Here is a 15208-nt window from a genome sequence, read left to right on the forward strand (position 1 = left end):
CAATCTTGAAAGCAAATGCTGAACATATAAGTGTAGGTTATGCAAAGCATTTACTCAATCGGCAACTTAATTTTGCTCGCGCGATTAAGATGCCACCAAAAGATTATAATCCACTACCCCTTACTACCACAGGGGGACCAGTGGCAGCACCTGGCCCGTCAGGTGCATCTCCCTTAGTGGTAGTAGCCCAGCCATCTGGGTCAAGTGCTCAGCCTATAAAAGCCAGAGCACAAACCTCCAAAGAGGTCAATATGGTTTCCAACACACCAAAAGTATTGTCACCGATAGGAGCATCTCCCCTAGAGGTAGTAGCCCAGCCTTCTGGGTTAAGTGCTCGAACTGTTGAAGTTCTAGCACAATCCTCCAAGGAAGCCAATGTGGCTTCCACCACCTTGAATGTATTGTCTCAGGCATAATCTCTACCGGATTTGATGGAGATTGGAAAACAAGATCTTCCAAAGAGGAAAAGGTCCCCATCATCCTCACCTTCATCTAAGTCAGGTAAGTGCCCTACTGCTCATGATCCTAAGGTTGACTCTTATAAAGATCCTAGAAAGAAAGAAAAGAAGAGTGGTGGCCTAGTAAAGCCTTCCATCTCCAGGCCTTACATGGCTTCATCTGAAAAGTCCCAAAAGACAAATGAGACAAAGAAAAATAATAACAAAAGATAATGTCTATCATCCAGTGGAATTGCAGAGGTCTAAGTACTAGCATTGAGCAAATAAAAAACTTTAACCAGGGACTCGGACACGAAGGTATTTAGCCTACAGGAAACCAAGATCAGTGACAAACCATTTAATCCTGGACTCAATTATCATTTTTGTAGATCCCCTCCTTTGCAAGCTGCAAGAGCTCAAGGTGGTACAGGTTTTATTATTCACAAATCTGTAAAATTTGAAACAATCCCACTCAATACACCACTACAGGCATGTGTTGTCAGAACTCATATCGGGAAAAAAATTACTTTATGCTCGCTATATATTGAACCATCCTTAGAACTTTTCCTCTTAGATCATGCTGGTAATCCAAGAAGGCTTAGACTTTCTGACCTCCAAGACTTGATCAATCAGCTTCCTGCCCCTTTTATTTTAATGGGTGATTTTAATGCAAAGCATACTTTATGGGGTGGAAATATGTGCGATAGATGGGGTAATCTTGTTGAAGAATTAATCGACAACAATGATGTAATACTAATGAGTGATGGTTCTCCAACTAGGTATGATGTATTCCACAACTCTACATCAGCCATTGATTTGTCAATCTGTTCCTCATCCATTCGATTGGACTACCTTTGGTCAGTAAATGAACACCTATATGGCAGTGACCATTGGCCAATAATGATAAATTATGTCCATAATCTTCCTTCTCAGTGTCCACCGAAATGGAAGATAGATGAGGCAGACTGGGCAGCTTATGAAAACTGTTCACACACTGATAAAGAATATGATGAATTTAATCTCCAGTGCATGCCTATCAACATCTTGAAAATATTATTGATGATAATGCTAGCAAGTTTATACCTAAAACATGCAGTTTACCTCATCGCTCTGTAGTTCCTTGGTGGAGTAAAGAATGTGCCATCGCAAGAAAAGTGACCCGAACTTGCTTCAGAAGATACTTGAGGACAAACTATTTAGCAGATAGAATAGCATATCTCAGAGCCTGTGCCAAACAAAAAAGAATTTTTAAAAAAGCAAAGAGAGCATCTTGGAAGAAATATATATGTAATATTAATACCAAAACTCCTTCAAAGGAAATATGGGACAAGATTAGAAAACTTCAAGGTAAATTCGTCCCTAAGCCTCTACCAATATTAAGGGAAAATAATAGATATATATCTGACCCCAAAGATGTAGCAGATGTTCTTGCTAAGCACTTTGCTCATGTATCAAGTGCTGACAACTATTCCCCAGCATTTCAACAAATTAGAGCATCAACATCTGTTGTTCCTCCTGCTTCTTCAAATACTGAAGCTTTTAACCTGCCTTTTAGTATGGAGGAGATGCAAAATGCTATTTCCAGCTCTTCTTTAACTGCCCCAGGTGAGGATGGCATCCGGTATGAAATGATATCACATCTTCCAGTGGATACCAAGGAATTTTTATTAGAAACCTTTAATGGTCTATGGGCTTCCCATACATCTCCTGATTCCTGGCATACTTCAATTGTAATTCCAGGCCACAAGTCTGGTAAAGACCCAGAACTGCCATCTAGTTATAGGCCCATATCCTTGACCAGTTGCATATGCAAACTATTTGAGAGAATGATCAACAACAGACTTGTGTGGTATCTAGAATAAAAAATCTTTTATCTAACAGACAGTTTGGTTTTAGGAAGAACCGAAGTACTCTAGACCCTTTGCTGATGTTATCAAGGGAAATTTCAAATGCTTTTTCTAACCAAAACCAGGTGGTGGGTGTCTTTTTTTACCTCGAAAAGGCATATGACACCACCTGGAGGGGTGGTATTTTAAAGCAATTGGCCTCGTGGGGTATAGGAGGACATATGTTCTCTTTTATTGAAGAATTTTTATCAAACCGCTCAATTAAAGTGAGAGTAGGGTCAGAACTATCTTCATCCTACATGCAAGAAGAAGGTGTCCCCCAAGGCAGCGTATTATTATTATTATTATTACTATCCAAGCTACAACCCTAATTGGAAAAGCAAGATGCTATAAGCCCAGGGGCTCCAATAGGGAAAAATAGCCCAGTGAGGAAAGGAAATAAGGAAATAAATAACTGAAGAGAACAAATTAACAATAAATCATTCTAAAAAAAGTAATGTCAAAAGAGATATATCATATATAAACTATTAACAACGTCAACAACAAATATGTCATATATAAACTATAAAAAGACTCATGTCCGCCTGGTCAACAAAAAAGCATTTGCTCCAACTTTGAACTTTTGAAGTTCTACTGATTCAACAACCCGATTAGGAAGATCATTCCACAACTTGGTAACAGCTGGAATAAAACTTCTAGAGTACTGCGTAGTATTGAGTCTTATGATGGAGAAGGCCTGGGTATTAGAATTAACTGCCTGCCTAGTATTACGAACAGGATAGAATTGTCCAGGGAGATCTGAATGTAAAGGATGGTCAGAGTTATGAAAAATCTTATGCAACATGCATAATGAACTAATTGATCGACGGTGCCAGAGATTAATATCTAGATCAGGAATAAGAAATTTAATAGACCGTAAGTTTCTGTCCAACAAATTAAGATGAGAATTAGCAACTGAAGACCAGACAGGAGAACAATACTCAAAACAAGGTAGAATAAAAGAATTAAAACACTTCTTCAGAATAGATTGATCACCGAATATCTTAAAAGACTTTCTCAATAAGCCAATTTTTTGTGCAATTGAAGAAGACACAGACCTTATATGTTTCTCAAAAGTAAATTTGCTGTCAAGAATCACGCCTAAAATTTTGAAAGAGTCATACAAATTTAAAGAAACATTATCAATACTGAGATCCGGATGTTGAGGAGCCACCGTCCTTGACCTACTTACAATCATACTTTGAGTTTTGTTAGGATTCAACTTCATACCCCATAATTTGCACCATGCACTAATTTTAGCTAAATCTCTATTAAGGGATTCACCAACCCCAGATCTACATTCAGGGGATGGAATTGATGCAAAGAGAGTAGCATCATCTGCATATGCAACAAGCTTATTTTCTAGGCCAAACCACATGTCATGTGTATATAGTATGAAAAGTAATGGGCCAAGAACACTACCCTGTGGAACACCGGATATCACATTCCTATACTCACTATGGTGCCCATCAACAACAACTCTTTGAGATCTACTACTTAAAAAATCAATAATAATGCTAAGAAACGACCCACCCACTCCCAACTGTTTCAGTTTGAAAACAAGGGCCTCATGATTAAGACGGTCAAAGGCAGCACTAAAATCAAGGCCAATCATACGAACTTCCCGACCACAATCAAGGGATTTCTGTACTGCATTGGAGATTGTAAGAAGGGCATCACATGCTCCAAGGCCTTTCCGAAAACCAAATTGCAAACTAGGGAATAGATGATTACCTTCAGCAAACCTATTAAGACGTTTTGCCAGAAGACGTTCAAAAACTTTAGATAATATGGGAGTTATGGAAATTGGGCGGTAATCAGTGGGACTTGAGCTACCACAAACACATTTACATAGAGGAGTAACATTACCAATTCTCCAACAAGTGCTAAAAGCTCCTCTTCTTGCTAACTTGCGTAAAATAACAGATAACTTTGGAGCTAAGAAATCTGCTGTCTTTATAAAAAAACAAAGGAAAAATACCATTAGGGTCTACACCTCCATAAGCATCAAGGTCCATCAACAGAGCTTTAATCTCACGAGATCGAAAAGCTAAACTAGTTAGTTTAGCCTCAGGAAAACAGGAATGAGGAAGTTCAAGTTTTTCATTACTCTGTTTACTGTCAAAAACATCAGCCAAAAGGGTTGCCTTTTCCTTTGGACAGTGCGTGACTGAGCCATCTGGTTTAAGTAAAGGAGGAACTGTTGCATCTACACCAAAGAGTGCAGATTTAAGGGTAGACCACCATTTATGTTCCTGAGTTGTACCAGAGAGGGTTTCTTTTATGATTAAATTGTACTCCTTTTCAGTTGAGGCATAAACTCTCTTGAGCAAAAGCTCGAAGCTGAGTATAGTTGTTCCAGGTCAAATCTGATCTGTTACCCTTCCAAAGGTGATAGGCCTCCTGCTTCTCCAAATAAGCACGTCTACAATCATCATTGAACCACGGTTTGTCCTTCATTCGGTACCTTAGCACACGAGAAGGGATACGCCTATCAATTATGTTGACTAGATTCTCATTCAAAGGGACAACAGGATCTACACTATTATATAATTGTGACCAATTCAAGCACAAAAGATCATGCAAAATCCCATTCCAGTCTGCTTGGGATTTCATATAAATTTTACAAGAATATGATATATCAGGGACTTGTTTGCTGTTGCTATTAATAGTCTCATTAGTCACATACCTCCTGGCATACAAGGATCACTATTTGTCGATGACTTTGCAATTTATTGTAGTGGATCATCTGCACTACAAGCATGCCAAAATCTTCAAATTGCAATAAATGCTGCTTCCGCATGGGCAAATTCTCGTGGATTCATGTTTTCTCCTCAGAAGACCAAAGCCATTCGCTTTACTCGTACTCGTAAAAGGGAAGAGATCCCCACCCTTTTCTTAAATGATTGTATTTTGCCATATGAGGAGTGTCAAGTTTCTTGGAATCATTTTCGACAAGAAAATGACATTTGGTCCCCATATAAATGACCTATCTATCAAGGTTAAGAAGTCGCTGAACATTCTGAAAGTGATATCGCATTTTGATTGGGGTGCTGATAGAACAACTTTGCTTAGAATTTATACATCTTTGTGTCTGAGCAAGTTAGACTATGCATGCTAAATATATGGGTCAGCTACAAAGACTTTACTTGGAAAACTTGATATTGTTCACAATGCTGGGCTTCGCATCTGCGCAGGTGCTTACAGAACATCTCCCATTGACAGTATCTATGTTGATTCTGGCATACCTCCCCTTTCCATTCGCAGAGAGGAGTTGAGTTTGAGGTTTTTAGCTAGGTCCCTTGCTGTGAGAAACAATCCTAACTGTAAATATGTTAGGAAGAGTATCAGTGTTCACTTCTGTTGGGTCCCTGCCCATGTTGGGGTGGATGGGAATGATCAAGTAGATAAGGCAGCAAAGGAAGCTTCAGGGCTAAGTAATCCATCCCCCTTGAGTATTCCTTACAAAGCTCTTAAAAGTGAGATTCATCTTTACTGTAAAAATAAGTGGCAAGCTCGATGGTCTGAACTGACCACCAATACAAAATTGAAACAAATCCACCCATTGGTGGATAAATGGTCATCTTGTAATTCTACAAGTAGAAGGGATACCATTATTTTAACTAGGCTGTGTATTGGCCATACACATGCAACGCACAATTATTTAATGAAGAGTGGGGAAGGGAGACAGGCCCCTCTTTGTAATACCTGTCAAGTGACAATGGATGTTAAACATATTTTAGTCGATTGTCCTGTTTTTAATCTTCAGAGGAGGACACATTTACTCCAGGACAAACCTTTAAGAGATATACTGGGGGAAAACTGTAATACCCTGAACTTGAGAAAATTTATACAAAGTATTGGGTTATATTATGAGCTATAATTGATTTTATTAATTTATTTATTTTACCCTTTTAATCCCTATTTATTTCACATCTAGATTTTATTGTATGAAAGTATTACGATTTGTATTAAAGGTTAAAATGATACTAAATGGTGTGAGTACAGATATGATTGAATGATTTTCGTTATATAGCGCTGAATGGCCTTTGATGCCCCAGTGCTTGGATTAATGCCTAAATCCTATATTCAATTCAATTCAACCATCATTCGTGGAAAAGACTCAGAATCCAGCCGTTTGGGATCCCAAGTTTGAAGGGTTCTCAGTGCCGGCAATCCCTCGATCGGACAACTCGAGGGACTTGCTGCTGTGCCCTGTCAGGGCAGTAAGAAAATACTTAGAGAGGACAGCCAGACACTGACCCAAGATCAAGAGTCTGTTCATCTCCTCGGGACTAGTGAAGAAGCCAGTCTCCAAGAATACTATCTCCTTCTGGCTACGGCAGGTGATAGTCAGGGCATAAAGTAGTGCAGGGGTCCCCCTTCCAGGAAAGCCCAGACCCCACGACAATAGGGGTCTAAGTACTTCATTGGCATTTGAGAAAAATATGGCATTGGGCCAGATCCTGAGGGCAGGTAATTGGTCTAACCAGTCGACCTTCACAGCTCACTACTTGAAGGACTACTCGAGGAAGTCCCTGGACGGGTTCTCGATAGGTCCCATGATTTCCGCGCTCTAAACGGTTTAAAGGTGTAGCCCCAGTGACAACCGCGGGTAGTAAGTCCAAGAGACACAGGTTCCTTCCTTAACCCCCTTGTTCTTCCTTCCCCTGCTTCCTTACCGAAATGACTCCAGTAGTCCCCTGAAACTGCCATGGGATACACTATCGTTGGAAGGACATGTCTCCTAGGATTTCTTGCCGAGGTGAGTTACTTAGACACTAAGATGGGTATTTGCGTAGTTTTCCCTATTCTCTCGTGTTTTCCTTAGGGTCAGCAGAACCTAGTCTCCTATCTAGGTTCCTCTTATATACTTCTCATGGTCTTTAGATCATGAAGGACACTCCCACCTCCTAAGGTATAAGTCTCCTAAGAAAGTAGTTCGAGGTAAGTACTCAGTGTTGGAACAAATCACAAATTTTAAGTAATTTGTATTTTTCCTAACAGTACTTAACTCGAACTACTTTCGGGTAATGGCCCACCCATCCTTCCCCGAGTGCCTTGCTGGACCTCATAGAAACCTAAGCTATCAAGAACTTACTGGGGATCGAGACCTGAGCAAGCATGCCCTCTGACCCGGGGTCGCCTCAGGGCGCGTATCACACCACCTGAGGTTACCCCTCATAGAAAACGGGAGTAGGGTAAACTACACAAAACTCTGGTCGGTTGGGAGGAGATCCCAGATACTCCTAAGAAAGTAGTTTGAGGTAAGTACTGTTAGGAAAAATACAAATTACTCAAAATTTGTGATTTTATATCAGAAAGAAAGCTTAAAACACCAATGTGGATTATTGCAATCTCAAAGGGTGAAGAATATAATAACTTTAAATTTAGCAAGCTAATACAAGAGAAAGTATGTACTATAATGTGTGGAAATATTTCTAGATTTGGACAAGAAATCCATCTTAATTCATGCTAAATCTAAAATGCAGACTTGTATACTAAATATAAAAGTAGATGGAAATTTAATGGTGGATATCAAAATGCATTTGAACTTTAGCTATGGAAGAGGGGTGATTTTTAACAAGGACCTTTATGAGTTTAGCAAGGGCAAAAATTTGGATAGGCCTATGACCTAAAGAAATATGGAAGCTTCATAAGAGTCCCAGAACCACTATGATTAATTTCACTTAGGAAGATAGTGATGTACCCTCTCATGTATTAATTGAAAATGAGAAAATGCCAATTCACCTATACCAACAAACCTTTGCAGTGCTACAATTGTTTCAAATTTGGACATCAATCTAGGGTATATATAAATGGAAAGATCTGCGACAATTGTTCTGATCTTGAGCTTGGAACCTTCATTTCTGTTGCAAGGTGCATTAATTATAACCAAAATCACAAGCCAACCAATAAGGAATATCCTCAATATCAAATAGAAGAAGCAGCTGTTGAGAAGTGAGATGCAGAGCATATCCGTGTGGTCTATGGTAAGCAAATTCTAAGCTAAACAAAAAGCTATTCAAAGGCCTTGAAATCTAAGGATGCTGGACATGCAGAGAGAAATGCAACATCACTTAGACCAAGTAATGGAAAGCTTCCACTTTCTAAATCACCTTTTAAGGCAAATACCATGCCTCATGATTTAGAATCTGTGCATCTCATCAAAGAGACACCGGTTCTTTCTCTGAATCCTCCACATCTTGGACGTAAAATCCTAGGTTGTTGCTGGATTTAAGGGAAGAATCTTCTGATGGAGAGCTATTAGATGCACCTGTCATAAAGGAGATACATAATCCATCTTTTAATAAAAATCAGGGAGACTGCCATCCCTTTCCCTTCAAATGAAAAATTAAAAAATACCTATTGCAAATAGGTACGATATTTATATGAAAATAAAGATGATGAATCTAAGTAATTTGAATATATCCAAGATTAATGTCGAAACTCTCCATCCCCCTCAACAACTGAATAAGAAGGCTGCTAAAAACTGTTGAATCAAGCTTAGTAAGACATACTTTCACCCAGAGAATCTCAGATATTTCCATCAGTTCAAAAAACTGATAGAATGACTTGAGCAAAGGAGTCTTCCAAAAAATAAACTTATTATTTTCTCTTCAATGTTGCAATGGAACTGTCAGAGTCTAAGAGCTAAGTATGAAGAGCTGACGCTCCCAATTCATAGTTGTATGTCTACAACAAACAATGCTAGATGATTTTACTCCATGCTTAGAGAATATGTCAGTTATAGAACACAATGTAATCTTCAGGGAAGAAGTTATGGCAGAGGTCTCGTATGTTTGCCACGATATTCCCCAAATACATTTAGATCTATGTACAGCTCTACAAGCAGTAGCAGTCCAAATAGATCTAATATAACTTATATTCACTTTATTTGCCTGCTAATGACAGTATCTTTTATGATGATGTGGCTGAGGTGATAAACCAGCTCCCTCAACCATTTTTTCTGGGTACTATGAAAAGCAGACTTCCATTATGGGTAGATGTCTTTGCAAACTCAAAGGGCAACCTGCTAGCATCACTAATAGAAAATTAAGGTATTGAGGTTCTAAATAAAGGTTAGCCCACTCACTTCCATATCCAGACAAGTACTTTGTCATGCATTGATCTTTCAATATCGAGACTTTCACTAGTGAACATTAGATGACTAGTTTATGATTCATCCCCCCCCCCCCCCCCGAATACAGATCACCTCGATGGTGCTTCGATAGAGCTGACTGGCATAAATTTAAAGAACTGAGTGAAGTAGTAGTTAATGCTGATTGGATCTAAAATGTTGAAGATGCCATTGATTTACTCAATGAAATTCTTCACACAGATGGAGTGCATTCCATTCTAAAAACTATTGGTGTGTTCCATTGCTAACCAGTCCCTTGGTCACAAGAAATTCAGATGTTACATAGATCTACAAGAATTTAATTTTCACGGTGCCAACAGAAGTCACACTGAACAGTATATTGTAAGTAACGAAAAATGCAGAGTATAGTCTCAACAAGCAATTAAAGCGGCTCGACATTAGTCATGGCCATCTTTTGTTTCTTCAGTAAATAAAGAACCCCACCTTATGCCATTTGGAGAAAGTTCATATAATTTTTAGCAATTATACTCCAAATTCTCCACTCTTGTTGAAGTAATGATCAATATATTACTAATACTTGGGAAGTGAGTAATTCACTAGCTGATCATTTTGAGAGTATCCTAAAAGTCAGAAGACTCTCCAGGTACCTTTATAGGTGTAGAGAAGAACACAAGACTTAACTTTACATCTTATAAAGAACAGACACACAATCTCCCATTTACTGTGAGAGAGAATTTGACTCTGCCCTATCACCATGCAATGATATAGACCCGGCCCTAGACAAAATTCCTTGTGTAATAAGACTAAACTTTTTATCTTAAGTATTATTAACAGAATATGGCAAGACCATAGTTTTCCATCAATTTTGGAGCTGGACATTATTTTAGCTTTTCAAAACCTGGAAAGACAAAGTTTTAACTGCAAGTTACTGACCAATTCCACTAACACGTTTTTAATGTAAAATCATGGAAAAGAGGGTCAAAGCCATGCTTGTATGGATATTATAAAAAAAGGGTATTTTATCACCTGTGTAGTGGTGTTTTGAAGAATGCACTCCACAATGAATTTACTTGTCTGTAAAGAGTCATTTCTTTTTTATTTGTTTGTTTCCAAGCAACTTCCTGTGACAGGATTTTTTTTTCATCTTGAAAAGCATATGATACCAAATGGAGGTATGGTATCCTTCAAACTGTCCATAAGTTTGGTGAGAGGTGAGTTGACTATATTCATTCAAGCCTTTTAAAAAGGCTGTTTATTCTTGTTAGAGAAGGAAATACTCTGAAAGAAAATGTAAGGAAGGAGGAATTCCACAGGGCAGTGTGCTTAGCGTTACTTTATTTGTACTAGCAATAAATGAGATTTCTTTTGTGATCCCAAGCGACATTCTCCACACACTCTTCATTGATGACCTTTCTGTTTCCTTTGCAGGAGCAAGAATGGCAACTGTTGAAAGAAAGTATCAACTTACGATCTATCGAATTATTTGAAGGGCTCCAAGTTTTTTAAAAGTAAAACGGTTGTCATTAATTTCTATTGCATTCTTGGAATACACCAAGACCCAGATATATGCATAAAAAGCCAATATATTCCCTGTGTGGACAAAACATAATTTCTGGGTCTAAACTTTGACCGAAAGTTGACTTAGGTCTCGCATCTCAAAAAGCTAAAAATTAAGTTTTGATATATTAAATATTTTTAACGTTTTGGCCCATACTTCTTAGGGAGCAAATCACCAGGCTCTCTGAAGACTTTGTAAAGCCCTTGTTTTATAAAAGTTTTCATGCAGAGAGGAAATATAATCTTCAGAGATAGGCTCTTAGCACAATCACCCACTTATCAAAGATATTTTAGTAAGACAGGCAACGGTCCAACCTAGACCCAATATCATAACCATACGGTTTACCAAGCCAAAGGCTATGAAAATAACTACTAAAGTGAGCCTACCCAGTCTTGAAAGGGCCTCGAGTAGATTTTGCATGTCGACCCTATCTCAAGCTTTTAAATCAATACTTCTCCATTCATCATCTCCCTCTTCACACTTCATAGTCCTCAGCCATGTAGGCCTGGGTCTTCCAACTTTTCTATTGCCTTGTGGAGTGCAGTTGAAAGTTTAGTGAGCTAATCTCTCTTGGGAAGTATGAAGAGCATGCCCAAACCATCTCCATCTACCCCTCACCATGATCTCATCCACATATGGCACTCAAGTAATCTCTTTACAGTTTCATTTCTAATTCTGTCCATTTAACTCCCAATATTCTTCTGAGGGCTTTGTTCTCAAATCTACAAAATCTGTTGGATATTATCTCATTGTAATATCACGACTAATGTCTATACAGTAACATAGATCTCACTAAACTGATATATAGCTTAAGTTTTATATGTAATTTCAGGCAATTTGATATCCAAATTTTACTTAACCTAGCCAATGTCTGATTTGCTTTATGCAGTCTTTCATTTAACTCCAATTTTAAAGATCCTGTATTGAAGACCATAGTTCCTAAATATTTAAATGATTCCACCTCATTAATCCTTTCTCCTCCCAATGATGTTTCATCTTCTATTGCATATTCTTTTCTCATCATCGTCTGTCTTTCCTCTATTTATCTTGAGCCCAACCTCATGTGATATTTCATGCATTCTAGTAAGCCAACTTTGTAAGACCTGTTGTGTTCTGCTAATAATGACAGTGTCAACAACTTACTCTAGGTCAGCTAATTTCCTATTACCAAACCAGTCCAATCCTTCTCCACCATCCCCAACTGTTCTATTCATTAAAAATCCATGAGGAGGATAAACAATATAGGTGACAACACATTAACTTTGCACTTTACTTATTTAAAAAGTTCTTAATAATGTGTATAGAAATAAAACTAAGAGGAAACTATAATGATTTACCATTATAAAACTCTTGTTATCATATCTTATCATGCTAACATTGTATCCACAGCATAGCGGCCTGATTACATTCGTAGAGGTCCAAATCTGTACAAATTGGATTCTGTTCACACCCACAAAGTATGTGGTCCATTGTCTGGAAAGGATGCCCTCATAGGTACTCAGCAGAGGGGGCAAGACCTCACCTGTGAAGATTTTCTCCAGTCCTTCCAACTCTAGCTCTTGCTCAATTAAGAGTAACCCAATACTTTCTACAGAGGATTGTTCCATGAGGAAGAGACTCACATGGGCTCTGGATGGTCTCACCAGGTGGACAGTTGTCTGTTTCTCTGCAGCTCTCCAGGCGGTAAAATGCTGACTTCATGGGGCTGAGAGTAGTGATGGTTATAAAGCTCTAGGATTTTTAATCTTTGGCTAATCATCTGGTGATCATAGAGCAGGTGCTTTTCATCATTTTCTTGTTTATATTTTTGGGTCTTTGAATGGACTGTTTGGTGGTGCAATGCCTGCCAATCGATAGAGTACTTCCTGTGGTGCCCCTGTTAATCCTGTTGGTGACTGAATGCTGTACAACGCACAACACCTGAATTTTCTGCAGGGTGGTAAAAGTATAAAACTTGTATTTATTGTTCACCAACAATGAGGACTACCACATTTCCTTTCTCTTTTCTGTCTCACATCATATCCATCTATTAAAGGTTTTATTGATTTCAAGCTGCTGAGAAATATCACTTACCCAGGCATTATCCTCTTGCAGACTAATGGTCAATAACTTTAAAGATAAATCCTGTGTGTTTGTTATTCATCATGTCTACTGAATTGATGACATAAGTTAAGATACAAGCTGCAAGGTTATGGAAAGCTTTGCATTTTTTAACTTGTTAACCATTATCTGAGATACATTGCTTTTTTTTTTTTTGTTTAATATCACAATTATTTACTGTTATTTCTTGGTAATCAGTTTTATTTTTGTTTTCAAACTTTAATTTTCTCCCTGACTATTATCTAGTAATCTAAAGAGAAATTTTGTTCAAAAACCCTTGTAATATTTTGTAAACGATAAATTTTGCTACTACATATCCCATCAATTCATAATATCTTCATCCTGTAAGATATGTTTAGGTAATGTACTGACGATTGATAAAAGGCTGTAACCGGTGTTACAAGTTAGTAGAGTCTCAGGTATCTTACAATATAAAAATTCTACTAACTACAGACTTGCAAGAGCCCATGTCTGGCCCTTCTAGCTTTAACAACAGTAACATCTTACAATATTCTTAATTTTAGGATGTTTCACTTCAAACTAACACATCTACAGTATATGATATATAATGATAATGTAAAGAGAAATTTTTTTGTTGTTGTGTAAATCAAGAGAATAAAGTACTGTATTATTTTCTGAATGAAATCTACTGGAAGCATATCAGAATCTCTTTTAAGTACTTGTACCACAGTTTGCACTTATCTATCATGCAGTAATAAAGTGAAGTACTGTACCTTCTTATCACTTTGTTTTTCAATGCTACTTTTATGTTTAATAATTTTCTGAATATTTTTATATCAGAGTTGGATATGCAAATCTCAAAGGCAGCATTTCATCAGAAAGCATGAAATAGATTATTAAAAAAAGAAAAGAAATGGCTTCATTATTATGCATCTTTTTTTAACATATTTTAGTTTGAAGGTCCTGTTCTTCATTAATTTCAATTAGGAATACTAAACTTTTATTATGCCCTTAAAGTTACTTTCCTGCATCTTGAATATCTGAAAGTCTTGACTGAAATGTTGAGCTTTAACTAAAGGGTTAAAGGTAAAATACATAAACCCATCATATACTTGTTTCTTTTGTTTTTAGATCTCGTGGAATTCCAGAAGCAGATGTTGCAAGAAGGTCTTCAGAGCGAGAAGCTGGAGAAGTGAGTTTGGAAGAGGGTGAACTCAGTGAAGATGAATTAGAGAAGAAAAGAGCTCAGCTCATGAAGGAATTAGAAAATATAAATTAGTTTCATAAGGTAAAAAAGTGATTTAACTCTGAAGATATTTGGTAAAAATTGTAATACACTTTGCATAAATGTCAGTTTGTTTTATTGCTAAAAACTGGCTTTTGTGGCAAATACACAACTTCGAAAGTTAATGTTTGTTTTTAAGAGTAATTCTAGCAACTTTAATTAACTTGTTTTTTTTTAGAGTTAAGAATATTAACTCACTGGTCTGATTAAACTATTCATTGATAATGGTAAGGTTTCTCTTCAGTTTTTGTGGTTTTGCTAAACTTTACAAGAGTAATTTATATAGCTGGTACAAAAAATATATGATTTAGACATTTGTATTGCTAGAAATGCAGTAGTTAATTGTTTTTTTTTATCTTATTACTGTACTTGAAGTTAATGATGCAGTGGCTTCCATATTATTTTGATATTTCAAGTACCTTACTATTTTTGAAATGTAGATTGTGACTCATACTTTTAAAAATTTTATACCCAAATCAATTTCATTGTGTAAAATAGAATTTTAATGGAACATTAGTAACTACAGTACATTAATTTACACTGCAAATAAAGCATAGTTAAATCCATATCTTCTTTTAATCTAACCATTTGTGGCATGGAAATTTATGCTAAGGATACATAATGTGAGTTATTATGACTGTGAATCTGAACTTGAATCTTTTAACTTACTGTGGTCAGTTTTGGAGAAAACTTTGATATATAATTTTACTGTGTATTCAGTAGTTTTTGTAAATATTCTGTAAAGAATGTTCAATTTTTATATCTCCAACTTCTTCGTACAGTTTCTCATAATCTTAATATCTTATTAGCTCCTCTTGTCTGCATAAAATTTATCAAGTCTAATTAAATAATAGAGTAAGAAGGGAGTTGAGGTAACTT

At 37.0% G+C, this 15208-nt stretch overlaps 1 protein-coding gene across 4 annotated transcripts in view; it reads left to right on the top strand.

Annotated features, from left to right (window-relative positions):
- Prp40 (pre-mRNA processing factor 40) overlaps positions 1-14891 on the top strand; it is an 874860-nt gene extending 859969 nt beyond the window's left edge. For 2 of the 4 annotated variants that reach the window (XM_068373863.1, XM_068373864.1), the window contains exon 20: positions 14176-14891. In XM_068373863.1, coding sequence (XP_068229964.1) covers positions 14176-14323 — 148 coding nt within the window. In that variant the 3' untranslated portion in view covers positions 14324-14891. The remainder of the gene's footprint in view (positions 1-14175) is intronic. The other 2 variants (XM_068373862.1, XM_068373865.1) reach the window with 2 other exon arrangements.
- Positions 14892-15208: the final 317 nt, after the last annotated feature.

Source organism: Palaemon carinicauda, chromosome 5 (assembly GCF_036898095.1).
Source record: "Palaemon carinicauda isolate YSFRI2023 chromosome 5, ASM3689809v2, whole genome shotgun sequence".
Taxonomy (NCBI): Eukaryota; Metazoa; Arthropoda; class Malacostraca; order Decapoda; family Palaemonidae; genus Palaemon; species Palaemon carinicauda.